Raw genomic sequence first — 22,445 nt, 5'->3', positions numbered from 1 at the left:
GTCTGAACATGGAATCCAGACAACTCATATGAAGATAGGAAAATAAAATTTGCGTAAACATCCCCAAGTATGAATGACAAATTGCCACAGCTTTTGCCTCACAGTTAACAGACCTCTGATTGTATGACAGCATTTGAGCCTTGGAACTAGGACTTGATTGCAAAATGCCTGAGAAGTGGAATTAGAGCAGAAAGTAGTATCTGTGACTGTACCTTATCACACGACACTGTGTCTGCCCAGTAGTTGGTCTGTGGTCCACCCATTGCAGGAACATTCCTTCTCATTGGTGGGCAAAATCCATCAATGGCTCCCAATCGTGCTGCTTTTCCACTGTTGATGCATGCATAAGTTGCTTCCAAAGCAGTTCCAATATGCAAGTAGTCCCATGATTTGAGTAGGCATGATTTTGCTTCTTCCCCCTCTCCCACCACCCACTTGCTATTCCCAAACAGGCTATTTTTCTTTGTTTTTTTGTTTTTTTCAATTCCTTTTATTTTATTTATTTATTCCTTAATGGATTGCCATGATTGCACAATTCACCAAAAGCAGCACCATGATAGAGTGGGTTTTTCGGGCTATGAGGCTATGTTCTAGAAAAGGTTTTTTTTTTCTTGACATTTCATTCCTGACATTTTTCTGGACATTCAGAGATGCCAGCCACAGCTGCTGGCGAAAGGTCAGGAAAAATTCTTCTAGAACACAGCATCATAGCCCAAAAAACCCACAAAAAATGATGGCTGCCGGCCGTGAAAGCCTTTGACTTCACACAGCACCATAACAATTTGGAAGAGCTGAACAATAGTGACTGTCCTCAACCCAATATGTTTGTATGTCCAAGACTAATACAATTATGATGCCTTATGAATCTGGTGTGATAAAGTCTTTTGGCTCAGAAGAACCAAATAATGGAAGTACTGGGAAATATTGTCCACATATCATACCTGAAATCCAGAATGATACCACTGAGTTGGCAGATACTTTGGACATGTCTTTTTTTCATGCAGTGTTAAGCAAGGGGTGTAATGATGAAGGGAGCAGATGAGGGCACTGCCTCAACCCCCCAAAACTTTGTCCCCCAAATGAAATTTTCCTGCAGTCTTCAAATTTCTAACATTGCAAACGAGCATTTAGAACTACATTTAAGGCATTCAAAGAAAATTATATGGTACAATCCTGCAGAATATCCAACACTAACACTTCATAAACATACTATGTATCCATGTACAAGGAAGCCTTTTAATGTATGTACGCATTGTATGCTGCAGGACTCACCTATAATACATCTGCAGGTGTGTGTGAAAATTCATTCTCAACTTTGAAAAACATGTGCTAACACCATACACCCATTCAATGTTTCATCAAAGAAAAGGACATTTAGTGACTTTGACTTTTGAAAGTAACATACAGGTATACCACAATTAATAAACTTGATGTGTGCCAAGGCATTACTCTTTTAACAGAAAATTTGGTACCGGAGGCAAAAACAACATGGAAAGAATAGGGATAGGTTACTACATCACACACACACACACGAGCCATTCAACATCTTTTAGCAAAAGTTTATTCAAAACAAACAATATGTAAATGTGAAATGAAACAATAGGTCAGGTAAACCTTGTGTAAACAAAGAAAAATATTTTCAACTTTCCAGAGACTACTTGAAGCATTCTTCTGAAATATATCCAGACATGATTTGTTTTTCTTTCACCAGCAGCTACTTTCCTTCTGATTTCCATTTCACTGGCCACACCTACAGATCAACACTTTTAAAAAAGAGTCACACTGGAGGCAGCTGCCATTTACCTTGACAGCTGTAGACAGGTGCATGTGGTTACAATAGGCTCCACTAAAGCAGAATCAAATTCTTTCCTGCCTGCAGCTTTATTGCATTATTTACTGCAAACATGCTACTAGAATCTGATACCATAGGTCTGTTTTTGTCCACCCCTCCTTCACCATCATTTCAATGGTGATGATGCTAAAACTCTTCCAGCTAGACAGGACAAAGAAGAAAAGGAGGCTGGGTGACATAAAAAGAATTTGTAAAAAGGAGTTTCTTTGTCAGAAGCTTTGGTAACTGAGGGATGCCTGTATCTGAAGAAATTTCAAGTGGACAAACTTGGAGAAAAATCATGGCTCATTAGCATTTGTTAATAGTTCAGATCTTTAGAGTAAGATTACTTGCACAACATGCACTTACTTCCTAGTTATTTGGTATTTCATTTACAAAGTTATTTTGTTAAGGAAAATATTGCATTTTAAACTAATGTGCTTTTTGGGAAGCTTCACAACATAACTTTCTAATTTAAATGCATTAACTGGAGGTTATTTTTGTCAAAACATATGAAAACTATTTTTACACTAAAGCCTCTCTTATAGGGATCAAAGCTTCCCCCCACCCCATGAAAATTATCTTGCTAGATGATGCCTCCACCCCCATTAACAAAGAGACCCTTATTGGTTTGTTAGATCTCCTGCATCTCATGCTTTTGGAAGGGCAAGTGTGTTATAGCTACAGCAACCCTACAAAATCCAAATCCTGCCCAATAGTAAGACATTTGTGAGTTTAATGGCTTGCTTGGCCGACAGGTGTTGCCACAGCCCCCACAAGCTGGGGCTGCAGATTAACCAACCCCCATTGGACTACCAGGGTCTGTTGCCCAAACCTGAAAGCAAACAGAGCAGGTGCTTCTCTTGTCAATCCAGCCAGGAGCCTGGTTGAATTACATTGGGAATGAATAGCTTTGCTTCTTTCATGAAATTCAATTACAGCAGAAGAGAGGTGGCACCTTCTGTGATGTGATGGGACAATCTGCTCTTCTTGGACCCCCCCCCCCTTGTTGGCTACTTTGATCTGAGGTTTATTGTCTGGGTTTAACACCTTCACCTTTAATTCCAAACAGAGGAGGTCTATATAGAGTCCTATTTCTATAGCAAGGATTGTTCCAGGCTTTTTAATAGGAACCCTCAATTATCCAGGAAGCCAGAAACTAAATACACATAGTTTTGGTGAAATATAAGATTATTCTCACCAGTATTAAAACAGGTAAGAGAGGCCACATTAAAGACTCAGGTTTTACTTTCTAAGACCATTGCTTAATAAAATGTGCACTGGCAACAGCTCAGCAGCACATTAGGGCTGGAAGCAGTTCAACCCAAAATGCAGAAAGGAGATGTAACTGAGTAAAATAATACAGGTCAGACTGGCTCTCCTGCTCACCTCAATAAGATTTATTGTCAAGAGCTACCGCCATACTGACATGACCCAAAGCCGTGGCAGTTCAACACTATAGTGTTACAGATTTGCATCACAATTCTTCCATGGAACAAAATCACACTTCTCTGCTGGATGAAAATGCTATCTAAGCTGCCAGAACCCAGTCCTGCACTCCAAGTTCTCATGTATGTTTTAGGATCAGAATAGGGATTCCAGACTGACAGAAAGGTGATTTTATACATTCACTAATCAGATGTGCCTATTAGGATCTCAATGTACCTAGTGGATTTTCTTGACTGTGATAATTTTGCCTCCCCTTTCCTTCATGTTTCCTGTTTCAGATGTGCAGAAAGTGTTTGGCCTATTGATCCCATTGTTTGGCCCGGCATGATAACCTAGAATTTGAGATGTGGGGTAGCAGTTGGCAAATAGACTGATGCTGCTTTTAAGTAACGAAAGTTAAATTAGAAGGACTGCAAAAGTTTGACATGTAGAGCCATTTTGAAAAATGTACAGATGCCAGTATGGCTGCCCTGTAAAAGTGACAATTTGTCTTGTTTGTTTTTATGTCATATTTAAACCTTTTGCTATTATATTTGCAATGCTTGTGTGGAATGTCTTGTTCTTGAGCTTCAGAAATCTGTCCTGGAAATATGTAGGCAATTTAAACAATGCAGAGTAAGTATACAGCGCACCCTTCCCTTATGTGGGGGATCTGTTCCGGACCCCCTCGCATAAGGGATCTGCCCTTTTGACACCTTGTTTACTAAACTATCTTTGACAGCTAAAACGATTTTTTTTAAAACTGGCTTATTTTTTTAGTAAATTAAAATAACTCTATACACAATTAACAGCTTGTTCACAATCAATAAAATATGTATAGGAATAGAAATACTCCACTTCTCTTTCACTCAGAATGTACATTAATGCTTTTTTAAAGAATTCCTTCACTGAATCACTGAAACTACACCACACATTCTTACATATGATATTTAAAGCTTTAAACATATAACACATCCAAATGCTGCCATTCTACATGGCCATCATATTGTACATTTTACAAGATGGGTTAATTTCTGTCTTTGAAATGTACAATTAATAACTGCAATTCAGTGAAAGGGGACTTCTTCCATCTAACCCCCATTGTTTTCCATCGGTCATTTGCTAATATATCAAGCACTTATAATGCATCTCTCAAATCGTACTGATTGCAAGACATCTTACAATATAACATCATTGTAAATTGAGAACAATTATAATCTAACAATGGCAAAGTATAAAAACACATCAGCTGTGTTAAGGCTGTACTCCTATGCAGACCTCCCTGAGAATAAGTGCCACTGAATTTGAAAAGATTTATTTCTAAGTAAATATACATGAGATACATATTATTCCTTTAATTAGTAGTTCACAACTTTTGGTTCTCCAAATATTTTGGACATGTTTTCAACCTTTTTTAAAAGGTCACACAGATGGATCCTAGCAAATAAAGGGTGGGAGAACATTGACAAGTGAGGTGCCCTAATGGAAAAAGCTTTTCCTGCCTTGCATACCACCCATTTTGCTTGAGAGTACAGGACTTTTGATCTTAGTGATCATGCTCCTTTTTGTGGGAAACTTGAAACACACTGGTCCAGCTGTTTAGGTATGACAAGGGTACTTGAACAGCTGGTTTTTAAAAATCCAGCACTTTGAATGGTGCCCAGAAACAGCTTGGCAGCCAGTATAATTTTCTCAGAACTATCTAGGCACATTGCCTAACACTCAAGCCATTTTGCAAACTGGCTGCAACATTTTTCAGCAGCTGTAGGACTGAGGTAGTCTTCAAAGGAATAATTTGATCTGAATGATATCAAGGCATGGTAAATTATTACTGAAAGGCCTCCTGTGACCAAAGGATAAGGGAAGCAATGCTCACTCCTCTAACCAAAGGATTACCCTTACATAACTGTCCTATCCCACAAAACACCAAAAGTATTCATGGGCAGACAAAGCATTCATTTAGGCACAAATTAGAAGGCATAAAATGAGGACTTTGGCACATAAACATACATTCTTCCCCCCTTGTGAAATTTTATTTCAGTCCCTACATTTCTAGCATTGGTGTTACGGTTATGATCTATAATTGTTTTTAACTTTCTCACCACTGTATCCTCACAACAATCCAGTGCGGTAGGTCATTTTCAATGGGTTTTCATGATTCAGCAGGAACTCACTCAATTCAGTCCAAGTCTCTAACCACTAGACCACACTGGACCTTCATACTAGATTGGTTATTCAAAATCTTTATAAAACTACGGACATTTCAACTTTTCAGATGGTCCTGATATGAAATAAGTAAATAAAAATAAGGACAAGACTCAGGCTGTCTCAAAAATATTTTTCTGTATTAACAAGTACAAATGACCTGTACTGATAACATCTTATGGTACTTTTTATGGAACAAATGCAATAAAAAGCTATAAAATATATACTTTAGTGGTTTTGCTATTAAAACAGTTATAAGGATATGGAATTTATATTGCATTGGTAAATTGAACACATTGTACAGGGTAAACTACAACACTGAAAGAAAGAAAAAACTCACATGAAAGAAATATATGTAGAGCCCCAATTGGTATTATAAATACAACAAAAATGCTTATTTCACTTAAAGATGGAAAAAGATTCAGGTAAAGTATCAGGTTCACAATTTACATTTTACAGTCAAGAGGCAAACAGAATAAAATTAAGGTAAGAAAACATGTAGCCTATTTCCCATTAATCTGATGAAGGCATATACAGAAACGGTGGCAACATTTCTATATGTTTATTGTAACCATGGAGAACCAGGCAAATAAAACTAGCATGCAAGGAGAAGGCTTGAGTTGGAACTACTCTTCATGATGTATACCTCCATGATCTACACATTTAACTGAGGGTGAAGGTGAACATTAAAAACATTTAAAAATACAGCCTCTTACTATGATGTAATACAGACCAAGACTCCGCCATGTGACTGAACTCAAAATGCAACCTGCATGTAAATACCTCTTGTAAATACAAACATGGGGATAATGTACGATCCTGTGCAGGTGTCAATGAGAATGAAGATTATAGCAAGTAAAATGGCTATTGATATGGAAGACTGCTCATGGTTACTTTTCCCAAATAGTTTAACTCCGTTCTTCTGGTACACAAATAGTTTGGCAGACAATTTAGAGGAAAGGGCAGAGCCTGGCCGGTACACATGCTTGCTGGGGGGTTCTGGGAGTTGTAACCCAAAATCTAACTTATCTAAGATCTCTGGACATGCCAAGACATTCTGTTGTATCAGTATTCCTTTTCTCCATATCTTTTTGGCTTCTAAATTGTCAGCCAGTGACAACACTCATGTGTCTGGTAGGGATTTCTTCTTATTAAGCTCAGAGGCCTAAGCTGTATCATCTATTTCCATTTAGATCAAGACTGCATATAAGAGTGTCTAAAGAAAAAGACTGGGATCCCAATAATCAAAACTGAGGGCCAAAAGGTTGCACTTAGTCGAAACTCTTTTACTGCCATAGGAATTTCCTTAACAACATTGTAGAAGTAGTTCAGAAAAAGGACAGAAAGCAAAGAAAGACTTAGGGATTCAAAAAATAGCAGGGTAATGCAATAATCTTTGTTAACTAAAAGAATTACAGAAATGGATGATAGAATTTATTTGTTGGATGATGTCACTATCCTGATCATCAGCTTGAGGCACACATTTTCTCCATAGTATAGTTACATATCTGGCATTCTCGTAATCACTGCTATCCTAGGTTTTGCATACACTGTGTAGCAAAACCCCAACCAGCTTTTACATAACAGAATTTGTATCAAAATAACCAATACATATATATGTATTATTGCTGCAAATATATGTATTATTTGATTATTGGGATCCCAGTCTTTTTCCTATTCGCGTTCAGTATTAAAAAAGGCCCCATCTAGCTTAAATCAAGCCTTATTCCTACACCCACATCCCAGAGGGACAGTTCACACCTGGAGATTTCTAATATGCAACTGGCCATTTTTAGGGGTGCAGGACACAAAAATAGCCTTAGAAAGCCACCTGCAGCCCATGGACCTCATGTTTCCCACCCTTGTCCCATGAGATTCAAGTTGCCTTTTGTACCTCTGGTAACTTCAGATGATCTCAACATGGTTTTAAGAGCCAGCCTTCCTATATGTGACACAAGTGGAAGTTACAGTTCTGAATAACCTCAAGGTTCCAAATGTAATTTTAGGGCAATGACCATATGCTTGAAACACAAAGGACCAATAATCCCAGTAGTCAATAAACCAGGGGGAGAACGCAACTGTAAATGGTTCATATGGGCAGTATGTTTGCTCAGGGGAAACAGATGGTGAGGAAATTTCCTAACAGCAACAAGGTGCTCTTTCCTGTTCCTATTTGCCATATTTACTTTTTCAGCTACAACTTCTAGAATCCTCCAGACAGCATGTGCAAAGCATGGGGGATTTAGGGGACACAATCCAAAAAAGGAACATTTGGTAACAATGCCATTTGCTGTACTGAAAATGTAGTGGAGCCAAACCAATTTCAGGGCTCTTTCACAATTTAGTTTTAGTTCCACTTTAACAGGCGTTGGCTGCACCTTATTGAGTTCCACACGGCCGCCGCCATTTTGACGTCTTGGACGCCTAGCGTCCAGACGTGTCGCAGCGGAAGTGATGCCGCGAAGCGCGCCTTGCGCTTTGCGGCACCACTTCCGGGGCCCAGGAAGGAGCGCGATTTCCACGCTCCTTCCTCGCAGCGTCCGGGAGTCCCGCGGTTTAGAAGCTGTGGCTCCCGAACACTGCAAGCGGCACCGGCAGCAGACCGCCGCAATTCAGCGGTCTGTAACGCACCAATGTTATGTATGTATGAAAGCCAGCTTCCATATAGCTACCTCCCAAACTGTGCTGAAAGATATAAAAATGCTACAGAATACAAAAACAAGAACAGCAAAACCAAATCAAGAAGTTAGTCATTTCCATAAGGCATGGGTAGGGACTTTTGAATATTTGTATTTATTGGGGTAGCAAATTGCAGGTCTTCAGATGCTCTTGGACTGCAACTCCCTTCACGTCTTCATGACTGGCAAGGGCTGCTGAGAGCTGTAGTCCAATAACACCTGCAAGCCACTCATTTCCTACACCTGGCAACTGCCAAGCAACTTACCTTCGAGAAGCTGCACTGACAGAGCAAAACTACCAGTAAATATTACTTCAAAGTTGTATATAACAGTTTTCCTTCTTTTTTGCTTTTACTCTAAAGTAAGTTCTGAGGATCCTAGAGTGTAGGAAGGGGGAGCCTTTATCTTTGCTCCACCATGGTCACAAATCAAGGCCCTGTGCCTGCAATCTATACTGCGTAACGTCTGTTTCGATGCATTGCTTCCAAAGCTATAAGATATGGCAGACTGGTACCATCTTTGTGCCATATTTTTGTATTTGTTTCTTGGAGACTTGTTGAGGACTGGCAAACAATAAGTCACAGATTGACACCTGTCTATGGACCATCAACTGCATTCTACCAAAAGTTGTACATATGGGCAGTGCTGGTTCACTTTTTGGTAATATGCACTATAGCTAAAGTTCTGTCTTTCCCTCCCTCCCAGGCAGGATTCTAACCTGTGCCCTTTGTCTTTAAAATAATGTGTCATTTATTGTCTAGGCATAAGCACTACATGACTGCAAGAATATTCTCACCAATCTTATTACTGGCATTATATTCTTCTTCATTTTAGCATACGCCACTATAATGGTCTCTTACTCCTATCATGAATTACAGCATTATGATTTCTTCTTACTTTTTGGGGAAAAAGCAAGCACTTACCAGAACATTTTCCTATTACTAAGGCACTGTCCCTGGCATCACACACAACAACTACTGGCAAAAATGTATCCTATTGGAGGATGTTTCGTTTTTAAATCTAGCAGCAACCCAGTAGAGTGGTCATCCATCTTCCATTCATTTCCACTGTAAGGTGCAACAAAACTGAAACATTTCCCTTTCTTTTTTTTTTTTAAAAAGGTTTAATTGCTCTGCCACATTACCTGTCAGATTTTGTTAGTGACAATTCCAGGGTCCCATAAAAGTCAACTTAAAATGAAGTGAAATCTGCCATTAAAAAAAGTTTTAAATCAAGTAGGGAAAGTTGAGCCCACAGATGGCATTTGGCTCCCAGGCAGTTTTTGTGGGCTTATCCTGCATCTCTCTTGAGGTCCCTTCAGCCTCTACTAAGAAAAACATATTTGCAAAAAAAGAATAATTTGCCACATCTAGAAGTTTCCAGGATTGGCAATTTTGCTTTTTAAAAAAATATCCCCAAATTATCCCAATTGCCTCCCCACAAAAATTGTAAATAGATTTTCATCTTCAAAATTACATTTTTACCTTCAATTTTGTGCGTTTTCAGGGCTTAAAATTAGCCCCCAGTCCTGCCAAAGTTGCCCATCCCGTGTTGTAATTAACAGGTGGCAATCCTTAATTGTATTACAATAGCATTCAAAAGCAAAAGCAAAGTCTTCCAGTATCTTGCTTTTGGCAAAAAAGCAAAACTCACAGCCCTGTAGGTAGGTATAATTAGGATGAATTACTGTTTCCACCCATGTGTCATCTGCATAGATGCATATGTGGATGCTGGTGAAGTTTTGCCATCAGTTCTTCTTCTGTAGGTTCTTCCAAAACATCCCTACCAATCACAAAACAAGAGCCATTAGAACTCCAAACAAAAGATGCTTCAGTATCAAAGCTTGGGAAAATTACTTCTTTGGAGTGCATCTTCCAGAAACCACTCACTGTGGTATTTGAGTGTTTCTGGGAATTATAAACCAGAACAGCAACTTCTCCAACTTGTGTTTATACCAATATTGGTAGCATGTTCCTGAAACAACTTCTGAGTTATTAAATCTCTGTTCTTGTACAAGTATTGTTAGCTGTGCTCAAACTATATTCTTCTGGGAAATATTGTGGGTTTATCCTAGACGTTCTTGCAGAAGGTGTAGAGTGATGCTACATTTTAAAATGATCTGCTACCCACACTATTTCAGTCAATGAAGCTAGAACTAGTTATTCTAACTTCTGGTACTTTCTATACCATAAAATGCTGTTTTACATGGATTGCTTCAAGCATCTAACAGTTAAGGAAGCAATCACTTAATATTATTGTTCCATTTCTACAGCTTAGAAATTGCAACCCTCAGAGCAATTCTGTTGTCAGTGACCATACACCTAATCTTCAGTTTTTACCCTATATTAAAAAGATGACCTGCCCTTAAATCACATCTCCAGGCTTCACTATCACATCTCCAGGCTCACCTGAACATGAGTTCCATTGTCATCTGGTATTCAACTTCTGAGAGAGATGGGCGATGACACCGACGGTCCCATTTGTGAATAAAATTCTGCAGTTGAAGATAAAGAAGGGGAATTAGGGCTACTTCAGTTGGTCTTCTTACCAAATTTACTTGGACATATGAAAACATTAACCTTACAAGTAGCCAGCTCATATGGGCAGCTTTATTACCAAGAAAGTAACATGTACAGTGGACCCTTGTTATACGCTGGGCTTTTGTTCCAAGATCCCCCATGGATAACAAAATCCATGTATGCTCAAGTCCCATTAAATATAATGACATAGCAAAATGGTGTCCCTTATAAAAAATGGAAAATCAAGGTTTGATATTTGAAATTTATACTTTTTTGGAACATTTTCAAACTGTGTATGCTTGAATCCGTGTATAAAAAATCCTTGTATAAGAAGGGCCAACTGTAGTATTCCCAGCAACAGATCCTAAAAGTGGGGTATACTGGATTTAATGGAAACTGTGGCTGGAACTTCCATGACTTGTTTTCTCTTCTCACACAAGCTGCCTTCAGGGCTACTGAGTTAAGAGACAACCATCACAATCAGGGGCCCTTTCCAAATGCAGAATTATAGAACTTTGGTTCACCTTTAACTGCCATGGCTGTATCCTACAGAAACCTGGTATTTAAGAGGCATAGAGTTGGAAGAGACCACAAGGGTCATCCAACCCAGCTCCCTGCCATGCAGGAATACACAATCAAAGCACCCCCAACAGTTGGCCATCCAGCCTCTGTTTAGAAACCTCCTAAGGCAGAGAATCCACCACACTCCAGGGGAGTGTATTCCACTGTCAAACAACTCTTACTGTCAGGAAGTGCTTTTAATGTTGAGGTAGAATCTCTTTTCCTGTAGTTTAAATCCATTGCTACGGGTCCTATTCTTTGTAATTTGGTGAAGCAGTATCGCTCTCTGGTTGATCATTCCAAATAACCCTCCCCAAACTCTCAATCCCAGAATTCCACAGGATAGATCCAAAGGAGATAAAGTGGAATCATAGCACTATAATTGTCTAGTGTGAAAGGATCTTAGTTGTGAAGCCCACAATATAAGGCAGCCCAAGTAAGAACATTCATAGTAACACCAGAGTTTGGAAAAATTACTGCAGCTCCCAGAGTCTGCCAACCAATATTGGCACTGAAAAGCCTGGTTTTATTCCAAGGAAGGGAGCTTCCATCCCCTGGCCTGTGTCTCCTCAGGCCCCATTGCCCCACACCAGGAGACTATCCTAAAGGTAGTCCCTACTATCTCCAAACATGAACTGGAGACAGTGGGTGGGCCCTTCATGTCTTTGATCCTCCTACCAATTTCCTGGCCAAACAAATTACTTGGTGGAAGACCCCCAGCTGGTACTTCATTGAGAACCTCAATGGTGGGTGTTACGGGTACACATACCGGCATATGTAAACAGCATTTGAATACACCCAACCCACTGAAAGCTAACAGGAAAGGGGAAATTCCAACCCCTCCAGTCTAGCCTACTGCAGTTCTTCACCTATGTTTTAGACTGCACTGTAATACCTCAAAAGCACAGACTAACTGGACAGGATAGTACAATGGGTTTCACAAGAGCAATTGCCACTGATTTGTGAAGTAGCCACCAAAGTACTGATTGCTTCATTTACTTGAACAGGAAGCAACTGTGCTGTGGCCACACCTGCAGCTCCCATGCATCATCCTCAGTTTCATATGTACAGTCACAACAAAAGGCCAGTCTGTGCGAGCACTGCTCACCAACAACACTACTGGGATCAATGGTGGGCAACTATGAAAGTCTAGTAACAATTTTCTGTCTCTGACCTTCTCAGGATCACACAGACAACCAATAATGGCAGATATGCCCCAAATAACTTCTGCTTTTGAGAAATGGAGGTTTGTTTGTTTGTTTTAAAAAATGTTAAATAGTGCTTTGCTCTTTGTTGTTGTGTGCCTTCAAGTCATTTTATACTCATGGAAACCGTAAGGCAAAACTATCATAGGTTTTTTTTGTCAAGTTCCTTCAGAGGGGGATTGCCATTGCCATCCTCTGAGGCAGAGAGAGAGTGACTTGCCTTAAGCACAGTGGGGGTTTTGTGCCCAAGTGGGGAATCAAACCATAATCATCCAACATTGAAACCACTACACCACACTGGCTCCTGCATCTTGTTTAAAGGAGAAGGTGCAATAAAACAGACCTGAAGGTCTTGGAGGTCTTAATATGGCTCCAGGGCTACAGTTTTCCCATCCCACTAGCTCATAGGCACAGCTTGTATACAAACAGTAAGCCTTCTGATGTCTCCTTCCTACTGTAGCAACTCCTTTATTTGGAAAATGAACAGTGCCAATTCTTTGGTGTGTGCTTGAAATCCAGGTCTCAAAAACCATTAGTTTCTTTGACTCTGACATCTCTCTGCAAGTTTAAATGAGTTAAATGAGTGTAAATGAAATGAGCCTTTTCTAAACTGGAAGTTAAGATTTTTAGGATTCTAAGAACAGTCTACAAAAGCTATCTCTCCTAGTCTGTTTCATTTTGCCATCACAAAGTTCACAGGCTTTGGGAAGAACAGGGTGTGAATTATCTTGCATTCGTGAAGCCCATGGTTTTGAGCAGAAAGCCAAGCATTACCTCCAGAAGTAAGGCAATGAACAGATTGACCCAGATGACAGAGGAAATCAGCCACCAGGTGACAAAGTATAATTTTGACCATCTGAAAAAGAGCAAGGAGGGGGAGGAAGAGGATTGAGGAGAAATCGAATAGTGCCCATTATGACATGTGAACGTGTAACATGCATTAAATGAGTGGGTTAAACATGTGGGTACTTGTGCTGTCAATGTAACCTGAGAACTGACACACAGACTAATAGCAATAAGAATAGCAATTACATTTCTATACTGCTTATTAGTGAACTAAGCACTCTCTAAGCAGTTTACAATGTGTAAGCTAATTGCTCCCAACAAGCTGGGTACTAATTTTAGTGACCTACAGAAGGCTGAGTGGACCTTGAAGGCCCTGGGATTGAACTCACAACCTTGTGGCTTGCAGTAAAGGCATTTAACCACTGCACCACCAGGGCTCCCTAACCACATTTAAAGTTTCAAATTCATGAAACATTAAAACACAGGACTTCACAAATTCTTCCTTCTGACATTTATAGTCACCATTGTGAACAGACCACTCAGGTCAGCTTCTAAGCATGCTTGGACTCCCTGAATAAGAACTACAAAGCAGCATCTAAAAGTGCTTTTGTTTTTTTAAGTAACTTTATTGTATTGATAAAACAATATATAACAGACATTACACAGATATTATTCACAATTCAACATAGTAAGATACATAAACATACAAATAATCCTACAATACCTCTAAAAAGACTTCCACACCTAAATCAATGGTTATATCTTTCCACTAAAGTAATATATTTTCTTTTCTTTCTTTTTTCCCCTATTGAGTATATAGTTCTGTAACTGTCTTAGGCTGCATCCACACTGGAGAAATAACCCAGTTTGGCTCTGCTCCGGGCCCCACAACAAACTCCAACTCCCAGAATTCCATAGCCTTGAGCCAGGGCAGTTAGAGCGGTGCCAAACCAGGTTATTTCTCCAGTGTGGATGCAGCCTTAATATTTGACATATTACAATCTGTTTGAAATTGGAAATTAAACCTTCTTCCTTTTTTTGTTTTCGCTGTTTTTGCTGTTTTTATACTGTTTTTTAACATGTACACCGCTATGATCTTGAAAAAGGAATAGCGGTATATAAGAATAAAGTATTATTATTATTATTAAATACAATTTTTTCAATATACATAATAACCCAGATAGTTACTCATAATATATCATAGCTTCCATTTACAAAATTAATACTTTTTAACCTTCTTATGACAAAACACAATTTTCTTTATCTACTTCATCTATTTTTCAGTATTCTTTTGATTTTCTAATCTGTTTTAATTTGGTTGAAACAATATTTTCAGTCCAGAATTTTTTCAGGCTTATCATTAATCAGGTATAGTTTGAAATAAAAATAATAATTTAGGGAGGACATTCATCTTAATTGAAGCTATCTTCCCCATAAGAGATAGTTTTGTCTTATTCCATCTCAACATATCCTCTCTGATTCCATGCCACATTTTTTCATAATTGTTTTTATAAAGCTCTGAATTTTTAGCTGTTACTATAATCCCTAAATACTTGACCTTTTTTACTACTTTAAAGTTTGTTATTTCTTCTAGTTTATTTTGTTTTTTCTTAGTAATGTTGATAGTTAAGATTTTATTTTTTTCCTCATTAACTCTCAGTCCTGCCACCTGTCCATATTCATTCAGTTTATTCAGTAACGTACTGATCTCTTCTAATGGATTTGCCAAATATATTACAACATCATCGGTGTACATTTTTAATTTATATTCATATTGTTTAATTTTGACACCAGATATTACTAAATGATAAGACAGCACCAAAGCAAAAAAAACTGCATATGTTTAGAAAAATATTCAGACAAAATTTTGGGAACTCCTTGCTCAAGCAAAATACCTGAATACTTCCTAAAAATACAATCCATTACTTACGGAGAAGAATATCTGGAATATGCATCCAAGAAAACCTGCCAGTTGTTGACAACCATCACATCCCATAGAGTCACTAGTGCTGCCTGGCATATAAGCAAAAAAAGCAATAGTGAATATCATTTTGATTTGTAATTTTTAGAGAACAGAGAGACAACTAAGTCAAACCAGTGATGCAACTACAAACACTTGAAATGAACACACTCACAGCAAAATCATCAAAGTTGTTTGGCCAGTACTCCAGTTGTTCATATGTGCCACAATGGAAGGTTGTGTTTCCAGTTGTTATATTGACCCCACTACAAAGAGAAGAATGTGTGTAATATTATTTCAGCATAGTGTGTGATATTACACTGCACAGGCCAGATGATGCAATGGGATATGATAACTGGCATAGGAACTATTTGATATACCTTACAGTGGATGAAAATGCACATTTGAAAGCCAAAAATATTCCCTACTATATAATTAGAAAACAGAATAAGCAACAAGAAGATTAAAAGTTTAAAGACTATTGTAAGATAGAACCAACATTCACCAGGTTCTTTTATGGTTGTTGTAAAAAGCACAGTTCTAAACTGTAGAGACATTGACACTGCTACGTATTACAAAGGGCTTAATATCTGAAGCCAAGAGTATTTACAACCTATCCCCAGAGTCAAAACTCAGCCATGAAGAAAAGAGAATGCCATACTAAGTGTTTTTTCTGTTCCACAGTGCAACCAGAGTCAATCATCCAAAAAGTGTAGATCAGATGTTTCCATTGGATTGATTGTTAAATGCTTTTTAAACTTTAAACTTACTGGTTTAGCTATTCTGTTTGAATTTATATACTATATGGATGAACAGACTTTTTAAAATTATTCTTCTCAAAGTTGAAAAATCTGTTTCCCAACAGTGGTGGAAAATCCCATTGTGAAGAATAACAGACTGGTGAGGTTTTCATGGGGCCATACAAGTATCTTATCTGAATGTCTCTCTACCAAGACCTGCTTCTGTTAGGCTTCCTCTGAATAAACTCTAATAGCAGCCCATATAACTCCTATCACTGCCTTCCAACCAGCACAAGACTGTCTAAGAAGAACTGAAGCAGGCCTATATAAGGCCATTTCTGGTCTTGCAATGGCTGTGTCTCTTGTGTGATCTTCAGGTTACAAATTACAAAGGTACCCCAAACCCAGGAAAATGTCACAATTGGAAGCCAGCAGCCATCACAAGATGAGAACAGGAAATACTTGGCACATAAGACACAATGGAGACAGCTAAAAATACAAACACACACACAATCCAGCATTTGATATGCTCTGGCCTTGGACTGTTGTGAGAGAGACTGGCACCTGTTCTTCCTATTCTTCAGCTTTTTCCTTCTCTATAGATATTTCTCCAAAGATTTCCCCATTTTGGGACATTTGAATACAGGGAGAATTTTGTGGGGAAATATTTTTTGACCTTACATGCAACACAAAATAGTCAGGGATTTACATCCCTAATTCCTACATTGCCATGCAGAGGTATTCACCAATGAGTGCCAGTTTGATTTTGTTTACTTAACTTTTGAGCCATAATAAAAAATATATATATCTTGCACTTTCACAGTGTGAAGCATCATGTGCACATCAAGTAGTAATAATCCCAATTAAATCCATTTAATTCTACATTGTTAACAACACACAAAAAAGGGGGGAGACAAGGGTTGGATATCTCTAGAAGGCACCGTATACTAGGTGGCATACAAAACACAGGTCACTTGCAGCTCCAGTCCACAGTGAAAGCGCATGTGGAAATGGCCAAGCAATTTTTAACAGCTGCCTTACCTGATGTTCCCCATGGGAGCAATGGTGCCTTGAAACAGCTCCATGCCAATTATTGCAAATGTATAGAAAGCCACCTGGAATAGAACAAGTTGGCATTAGTTACTTTCTACTACCAATTTAATATGGTGCAAGGATTACTGCCAAAAACAGTATTCTTTATACAATTCAAGCCCATGTTTGCCAGACACTAAAATGTCAGCTTTCACATTTTAATCCCTTTGCAGAAGCAGCCAAAGCAGCAAACTCTCAAAGCACAACGTTGCTGAAGTAAAACAAAAGCTTCCTCAGGCTCATTCCCATTTACCATTTAAACTGATTCACAATGATGTTTCGATTCAGATCGTTGATTTGATTCCACCATGGCATCATTCCCACTATGAAACAGGATCTTTTGGATTTTTTTGGGGGGGCACTGTTGTCCACACTTGTATTTGCATCGCAATGTGCCCCCTTTTTAATGTGCCAATCAAGCTGATTGCATCACCATGTCATTGGTGACATGCCCAAGCATGATTTTGGCAACATCGCCAGCTATAATTTCAGCTACATGAGGATACTTTATGGTGCTCCCCTCATCAATTTTCTTTATTTCTGTTTACAGTGCTGCCACATCATACGCGGGCGTGCTTTATGCAGCTTTCAGCTTACGCTGAAAGCCACTCACCATAAAAGGCAATGGCGCATGTGCGCCATGCCGTGACGCGTGCACGAGCCCCATTATCTTAAATGGGGCTTGAGGATCTGTGGAATTTCCCTTACACAGGGGGGAGGGGTCCAGAATGGATCCCCAGCATAAGGGAAGGGCGCTCTGTACTTTTTAGCCTCATAGCTGCATGGCCATGATAGGAAAGCCCGTGCTCATTATGGGAAAACCCTTGCTCACTTTGGTGCTTCTATGGGATGATGAGAAATCGCATTTCTGATTCAAAAAATTATTTAAAACACACACACACACACACCAGATCCCCCTCCAAAAGAAAAGCAAAAATAGATTTAACCTCTTACAGTGGAGAAATGATCATGGCCAGATTCAGAAGGAATCAATCAGTGTAAAGATGGAAAATTCAAAAGCCACCACACACATGGGTAAGGGCAGCACTAAAAAAATGGTGGATTTCTAACAGAAGACAGGATGGCTGACACCCCCTGCCAACCCCTCTGCCATAGTCCCTCCCCTCCACTGAAATGTGATTCTGATCCGAAGGTCATTCCCACTTGCTGAGCACACTTGTCATTCGGTTCTTTTCAAACGAACCTCTTGAAAAAGTACTCTCAAATAAAAGCAGGTTTTCTGCGTTTACTCTGCTTTCACAGAACTCTATCGGATCAGAATGTGGGGACGATGGACATTTAACCCGATCTGAAATTCAAAGTAAATCATAGTGGGAACACAGCCCTAAAAGCAGCCCTAAAAGCAGACTCTACACTGCAGCAGCATGGAACATACAGCCCTCTCAATGTTGTTCAACTCCTATCATGCCTCACCACTTCCCAGGAAGTGGAACTGAGAGTTAGTTCAACAGCACCTGGAGGGTCTCAGGTTTCCCATCTTCCCTTAATGTGCATTCTGAGGTAAGAGACAGTAGTTGAACAGAGGACAGCTTCAACTGCCTCCCAGAATATTTGAATGGCTTCTCAATTGGAGGTTGTGACCAAATATTCTGAGGCAAGAATCATATTGGAACAAACTCCTTGTGTACTCTGACAATTTCCTCGCTTGCATATGCAGGAGGAGGAGGTGGCTATGCCAAGCCATCTGCCACACATATACATGACTTTGGGGAAAGGTTCACAAGCTAAGGCACAGGCAATATACCAAATTACCCTTCTAATAATGTATTGGCTTAGACAACTTTCCTCTATCAGGCCAGGCAGTCATAGAATTGGAACTGGCTGCTCCTCCTCCCTTTACTCTCTTCCTTACCACCAGCTTCTCTTCATTTTCCTCATATTGGGAGTATCTACACTGTAAAAAATAACGCAGTTTGACACCACTTTAACTCCTAGGATTTGTAATTTTGTGAGGCCCCAGTACTCTTTGGCAGAGAATCATAGAATCATAGAATGACAGAGTTGGAAGAGACCACAAGGGCCATCCAGTCCAACCCCGTGCCATGCAGGAAATCCCAATCAAAGCATATCCGACAGATGTAAAATGACAATGTTGAGAGAAAGTCTTGATGGGCCTTATGTTTCCCTTAACAGAAAAATCCTATGAATTATCTGCCAAACTATTTTGAAGATGACCATCACTTTCTAGGCAATCTTCATCTTGCAGTTCCTAAATCTACCATTAAGTGGAGCCTCACACTGCATGATGACTCAAAATTCTTTCTTTATTACCTGATTTTGTTTTAACAGTTTAATATAATGGAACCAATAAAATTCAAGAATCACGAGCACAATATGCCAAAGGAATTTTAGAACTGTACCTAAAACTGCCGTTAACAAAGACTGTATAAACTTGGAAAGTGTTTATTTTCATAATAATGCTTAAAGGAAAACAAAGATTGACCTGTGGCACTCCAGGCAAGAAAAAGATTGAGCATCCTTTGGAAGAGCTTTTCTACTGCAGAGTTCTAACTCACATAGCGTCCTGTTGTTGTACAAAAGAACTGGTCGTTATAACACTGGGCCCATACAGACAGGCCAAAATAAAGCTGCTTCAGGTCACATTGGAAGTATGCTATTTAAACGATGCATGTCTCCTAAGAGGCCAGAAGCCATGCCAAAGCCATGCTCTACTCCTAAGGACTGGAGCACAGCTTTGGCACAGCTTCTGGCCTCTAAAGATGCATTGTCATTTAAACAGCATACCTTCAAAGTGACCCAAAGCAGCTTTATTTTGGCCTGTCTGTACGGGCCCACTGTCAGGAATGCCTACTAACCATAAGATACTTTCAATGCCATAGGAAAAGGCATCTGATAAATTTTTTAAAATGACATTAAGCAAAAAGAAGCCAATAAGGAATCTTTGGGACTAAGAGAAAATACATAGCTTCTCTGAACCGGAGAGTTCCCACCCTCTAATACTCCAAAGAACAAATCCTACACCTCAAGCATTATATCACTAGAAGGGATTTTTTCATTTATTTAATGCATATTCAGCCTAAATGCCTCACAGACTGGCTATCAAATGACCAACAAGGAAAACAGTATCTAATCACAAGCTTCCAATACGAAGAAAAATGGATGAGGTAGGATAAAGAAAAGAAGTAAACGCTGGCATCAGTTCTGAAAGTTACACAACTATATATTTATTTATTTATTGGTTAAACATAATGATTAAAGGCAAAAGAAATGTTGAAAGAAAAGACAGACACTAAAAAGTTCAGATGCAAAATCATGAGACTAATCAAAATTCTAATTTTACCAAGATTCACACGGACTATTGCCATTGCCAAAATTACTTGATGAAAGTATTTTGTAGAAAATATGAATTATTCTTCATTCTCACTTACCACCAAGATCCCTGCAAAGCTTCTTATATTTTTCACTAAATCCAGCAGTGTGCTGGCAACTAAAGACATAAACTGTAAACAAGATAAAGAATATTTAGTGCTCTTCATAACAGGCATGGGGAAAAAATTAAGAAAACCAAATTAAAATAAAAGTCTACATGGCAAGCCAGTAGTACCTTTATATTGGGGATGATGCGCAAAAATCTGAAGACAATCAGCATGTTTGCTAGACGGACCATATCCCACAGAGATAGCAAGCCTAACATTTCGGGTTTCCTACAAAAAGACGAGTCTTGTAGCAAAAACTGAGTGAGAAAACCAGCAAGATGAACTGCATCCATTCTTCTAGCCAACTAAAGGCATAATCATTAATCATGTGAGAGGTGTATACCAATATTTCAAAAAGGAATAAAGATCTATGTCAGGAATGGGGAATGTATGCATTCCAAATGTTGTTGGACAGCAACTTCCTTCATCCTTTATCACAGGCTATGTTAGCTATGGCTGCTGGGAATAACAGTCCAGCAACATCTGGAGGGCAACTTGTTCCTGACCACTGTTTTATGTAATTTTTTTGATATTCAACCCTAAGATGATTTAAATTAGTATTTGAAAACCTTAAGTTTGTGGTTGACATTTCTTAGGATTCCCCAGTCAATATGACCACTACTCATGCTGGCTAGCAGATTCTTGGAATTGTAGTTCAAGAAAGTAATATCTCCAAGCTCTGCTGTAAAGGCAAACAAGACACTTCCCTTGCTGGTGATTTCTTAACCTAGCTCAGCACATCCCAATGTTTCAGCAAATGGCAAAACGATAAGTGGTATGAATTCCTGAGTAGCCACAATAGTTTACAAAACATTCATACCAGCCTGGATGAGGAAATCCATACACAGCAAATGTCGACACCTCCAAAACCTTTGAGAAGAAAGAAAGGCAAAAATATAGCAATTATAATCATTTTTATGGATTAAATTTTCCAAGTTGTAGGGCATGCCGGGCTATACTCACCTGAATGTGGAATGGCTACCAATGGCCCATGCATTCACTCTCTCCCCTGAAAGCCTTCCAGAAGCTGGAAGACTCCCCAAATCAGATGGGAGGATGTAGAGAGTGAAGGGAAAAGGAAACAAAGAGGAGACCTAACCAAAGAACACAAGTTGAAACTAATGTCCTATCCAAGTATGAATGTCATATTTGAGGAAAGGGTTAACTGTCCTTAACAAACTTAATCTTAACTTTCTTTTTTCTTTTTTATGTACACTTATCTATATCTAAGAGCAATGTAATATCCACCCATGACATTAATATAAAAACACACTAAGGTGTTAGATCTGTCCTCCTGCTACAATAGTGGTCATTTTACGTGTCTTCTTATCCTGTATACTCAAACCAGTAGATTGTCTCCAGTTTATTTGTTAAACAGGGGTAGAAACTGTACAACAATACTCACCATCAGAACGCCAGTCAGAAGACCATCAAAGATGTTGCTTGGATATGACAAGTATCTTCTTAATCCCAGTGCTATTATTTTCAGCAACATTTCCAAGAGGTAGTAGAAGATGAAGACACAGTTTATAACCTTGAAAATTCAAAATGAAGATGCAGTTAAGACTTGTGATTTGCAAGACACCATACAAAAAATGTCATGTGAAGACAAGAGGACCTCACCCCTAAAAAGAAGTCATCCTTCTCAGCAGGTGGCTTATCTGCTTCTATTACCATGACCACCTGTGGGGTAAAACAGCAAATCAATAGGTCTGAAATTTTAAAATACAACATAACAAATGTGTCAAAACCATTTTTTAATCTATCATACACAATAATTTTTCTACTCATCAGACTGTAAGTATGCATTTGAGGAAGTAGGCTCAACTCTATGAAAGCTCATGCTTCCAGCTTCTTTCTTTCAGTCAGTCTCAAAGGTATTACAAGATCCCTCTGCATGCTGATTTTCCAAACTAACACGGCCATGTCTTTGAATTAGACCATAAATAAGTTTAATCAGCCAACCAAGTACCACCTTTGGC

General features: G+C 38.9%; 1 protein-coding gene across 1 annotated transcript in view; it reads right to left on the bottom strand.

Moving 5' to 3' along the window:
* Positions 1-5,700: 5,700 nt before the first annotated feature.
* TPCN2 (two pore segment channel 2) overlaps positions 5,701-22,445 on the bottom strand; it is a 42,418-nt gene continuing 25,673 nt past the window's right edge. The window contains exons 15-25 of the mRNA XM_089521380.1: positions 22,087-22,146; positions 21,869-21,997; positions 21,284-21,333; positions 20,592-20,691; positions 20,416-20,487; positions 16,955-17,028; positions 15,349-15,439; positions 15,144-15,226; positions 13,202-13,283; positions 10,551-10,636; positions 5,701-9,924 (exon numbers count right to left, since the gene is read on the bottom strand). Of these exons, the coding sequence (XP_089377506.1) occupies positions 9,846-9,924; positions 10,551-10,636; positions 13,202-13,283; positions 15,144-15,226; positions 15,349-15,439; positions 16,955-17,028; positions 20,416-20,487; positions 20,592-20,691; positions 21,284-21,333; positions 21,869-21,997; positions 22,087-22,146 (906 nt within the window). The 3' untranslated portion in view covers positions 5,701-9,845. The remainder of the gene's footprint in view (positions 9,925-10,550; positions 10,637-13,201; positions 13,284-15,143; positions 15,227-15,348; positions 15,440-16,954; positions 17,029-20,415; positions 20,488-20,591; positions 20,692-21,283; positions 21,334-21,868; positions 21,998-22,086; positions 22,147-22,445) is intronic.

This window comes from Sceloporus occidentalis, unplaced genomic scaffold (genome assembly GCF_023333645.1).
Source record: "Sceloporus occidentalis isolate IW3139 unplaced genomic scaffold, rSceOcc1.0.p SCAF_4, whole genome shotgun sequence".
Classification (NCBI taxonomy): domain Eukaryota; kingdom Metazoa; phylum Chordata; class Lepidosauria; order Squamata; family Phrynosomatidae; genus Sceloporus; species Sceloporus occidentalis.
Note: the sequence above shows the minus strand (reverse complement) of the source record. Positions and strands in the feature narration are given on the sequence as shown.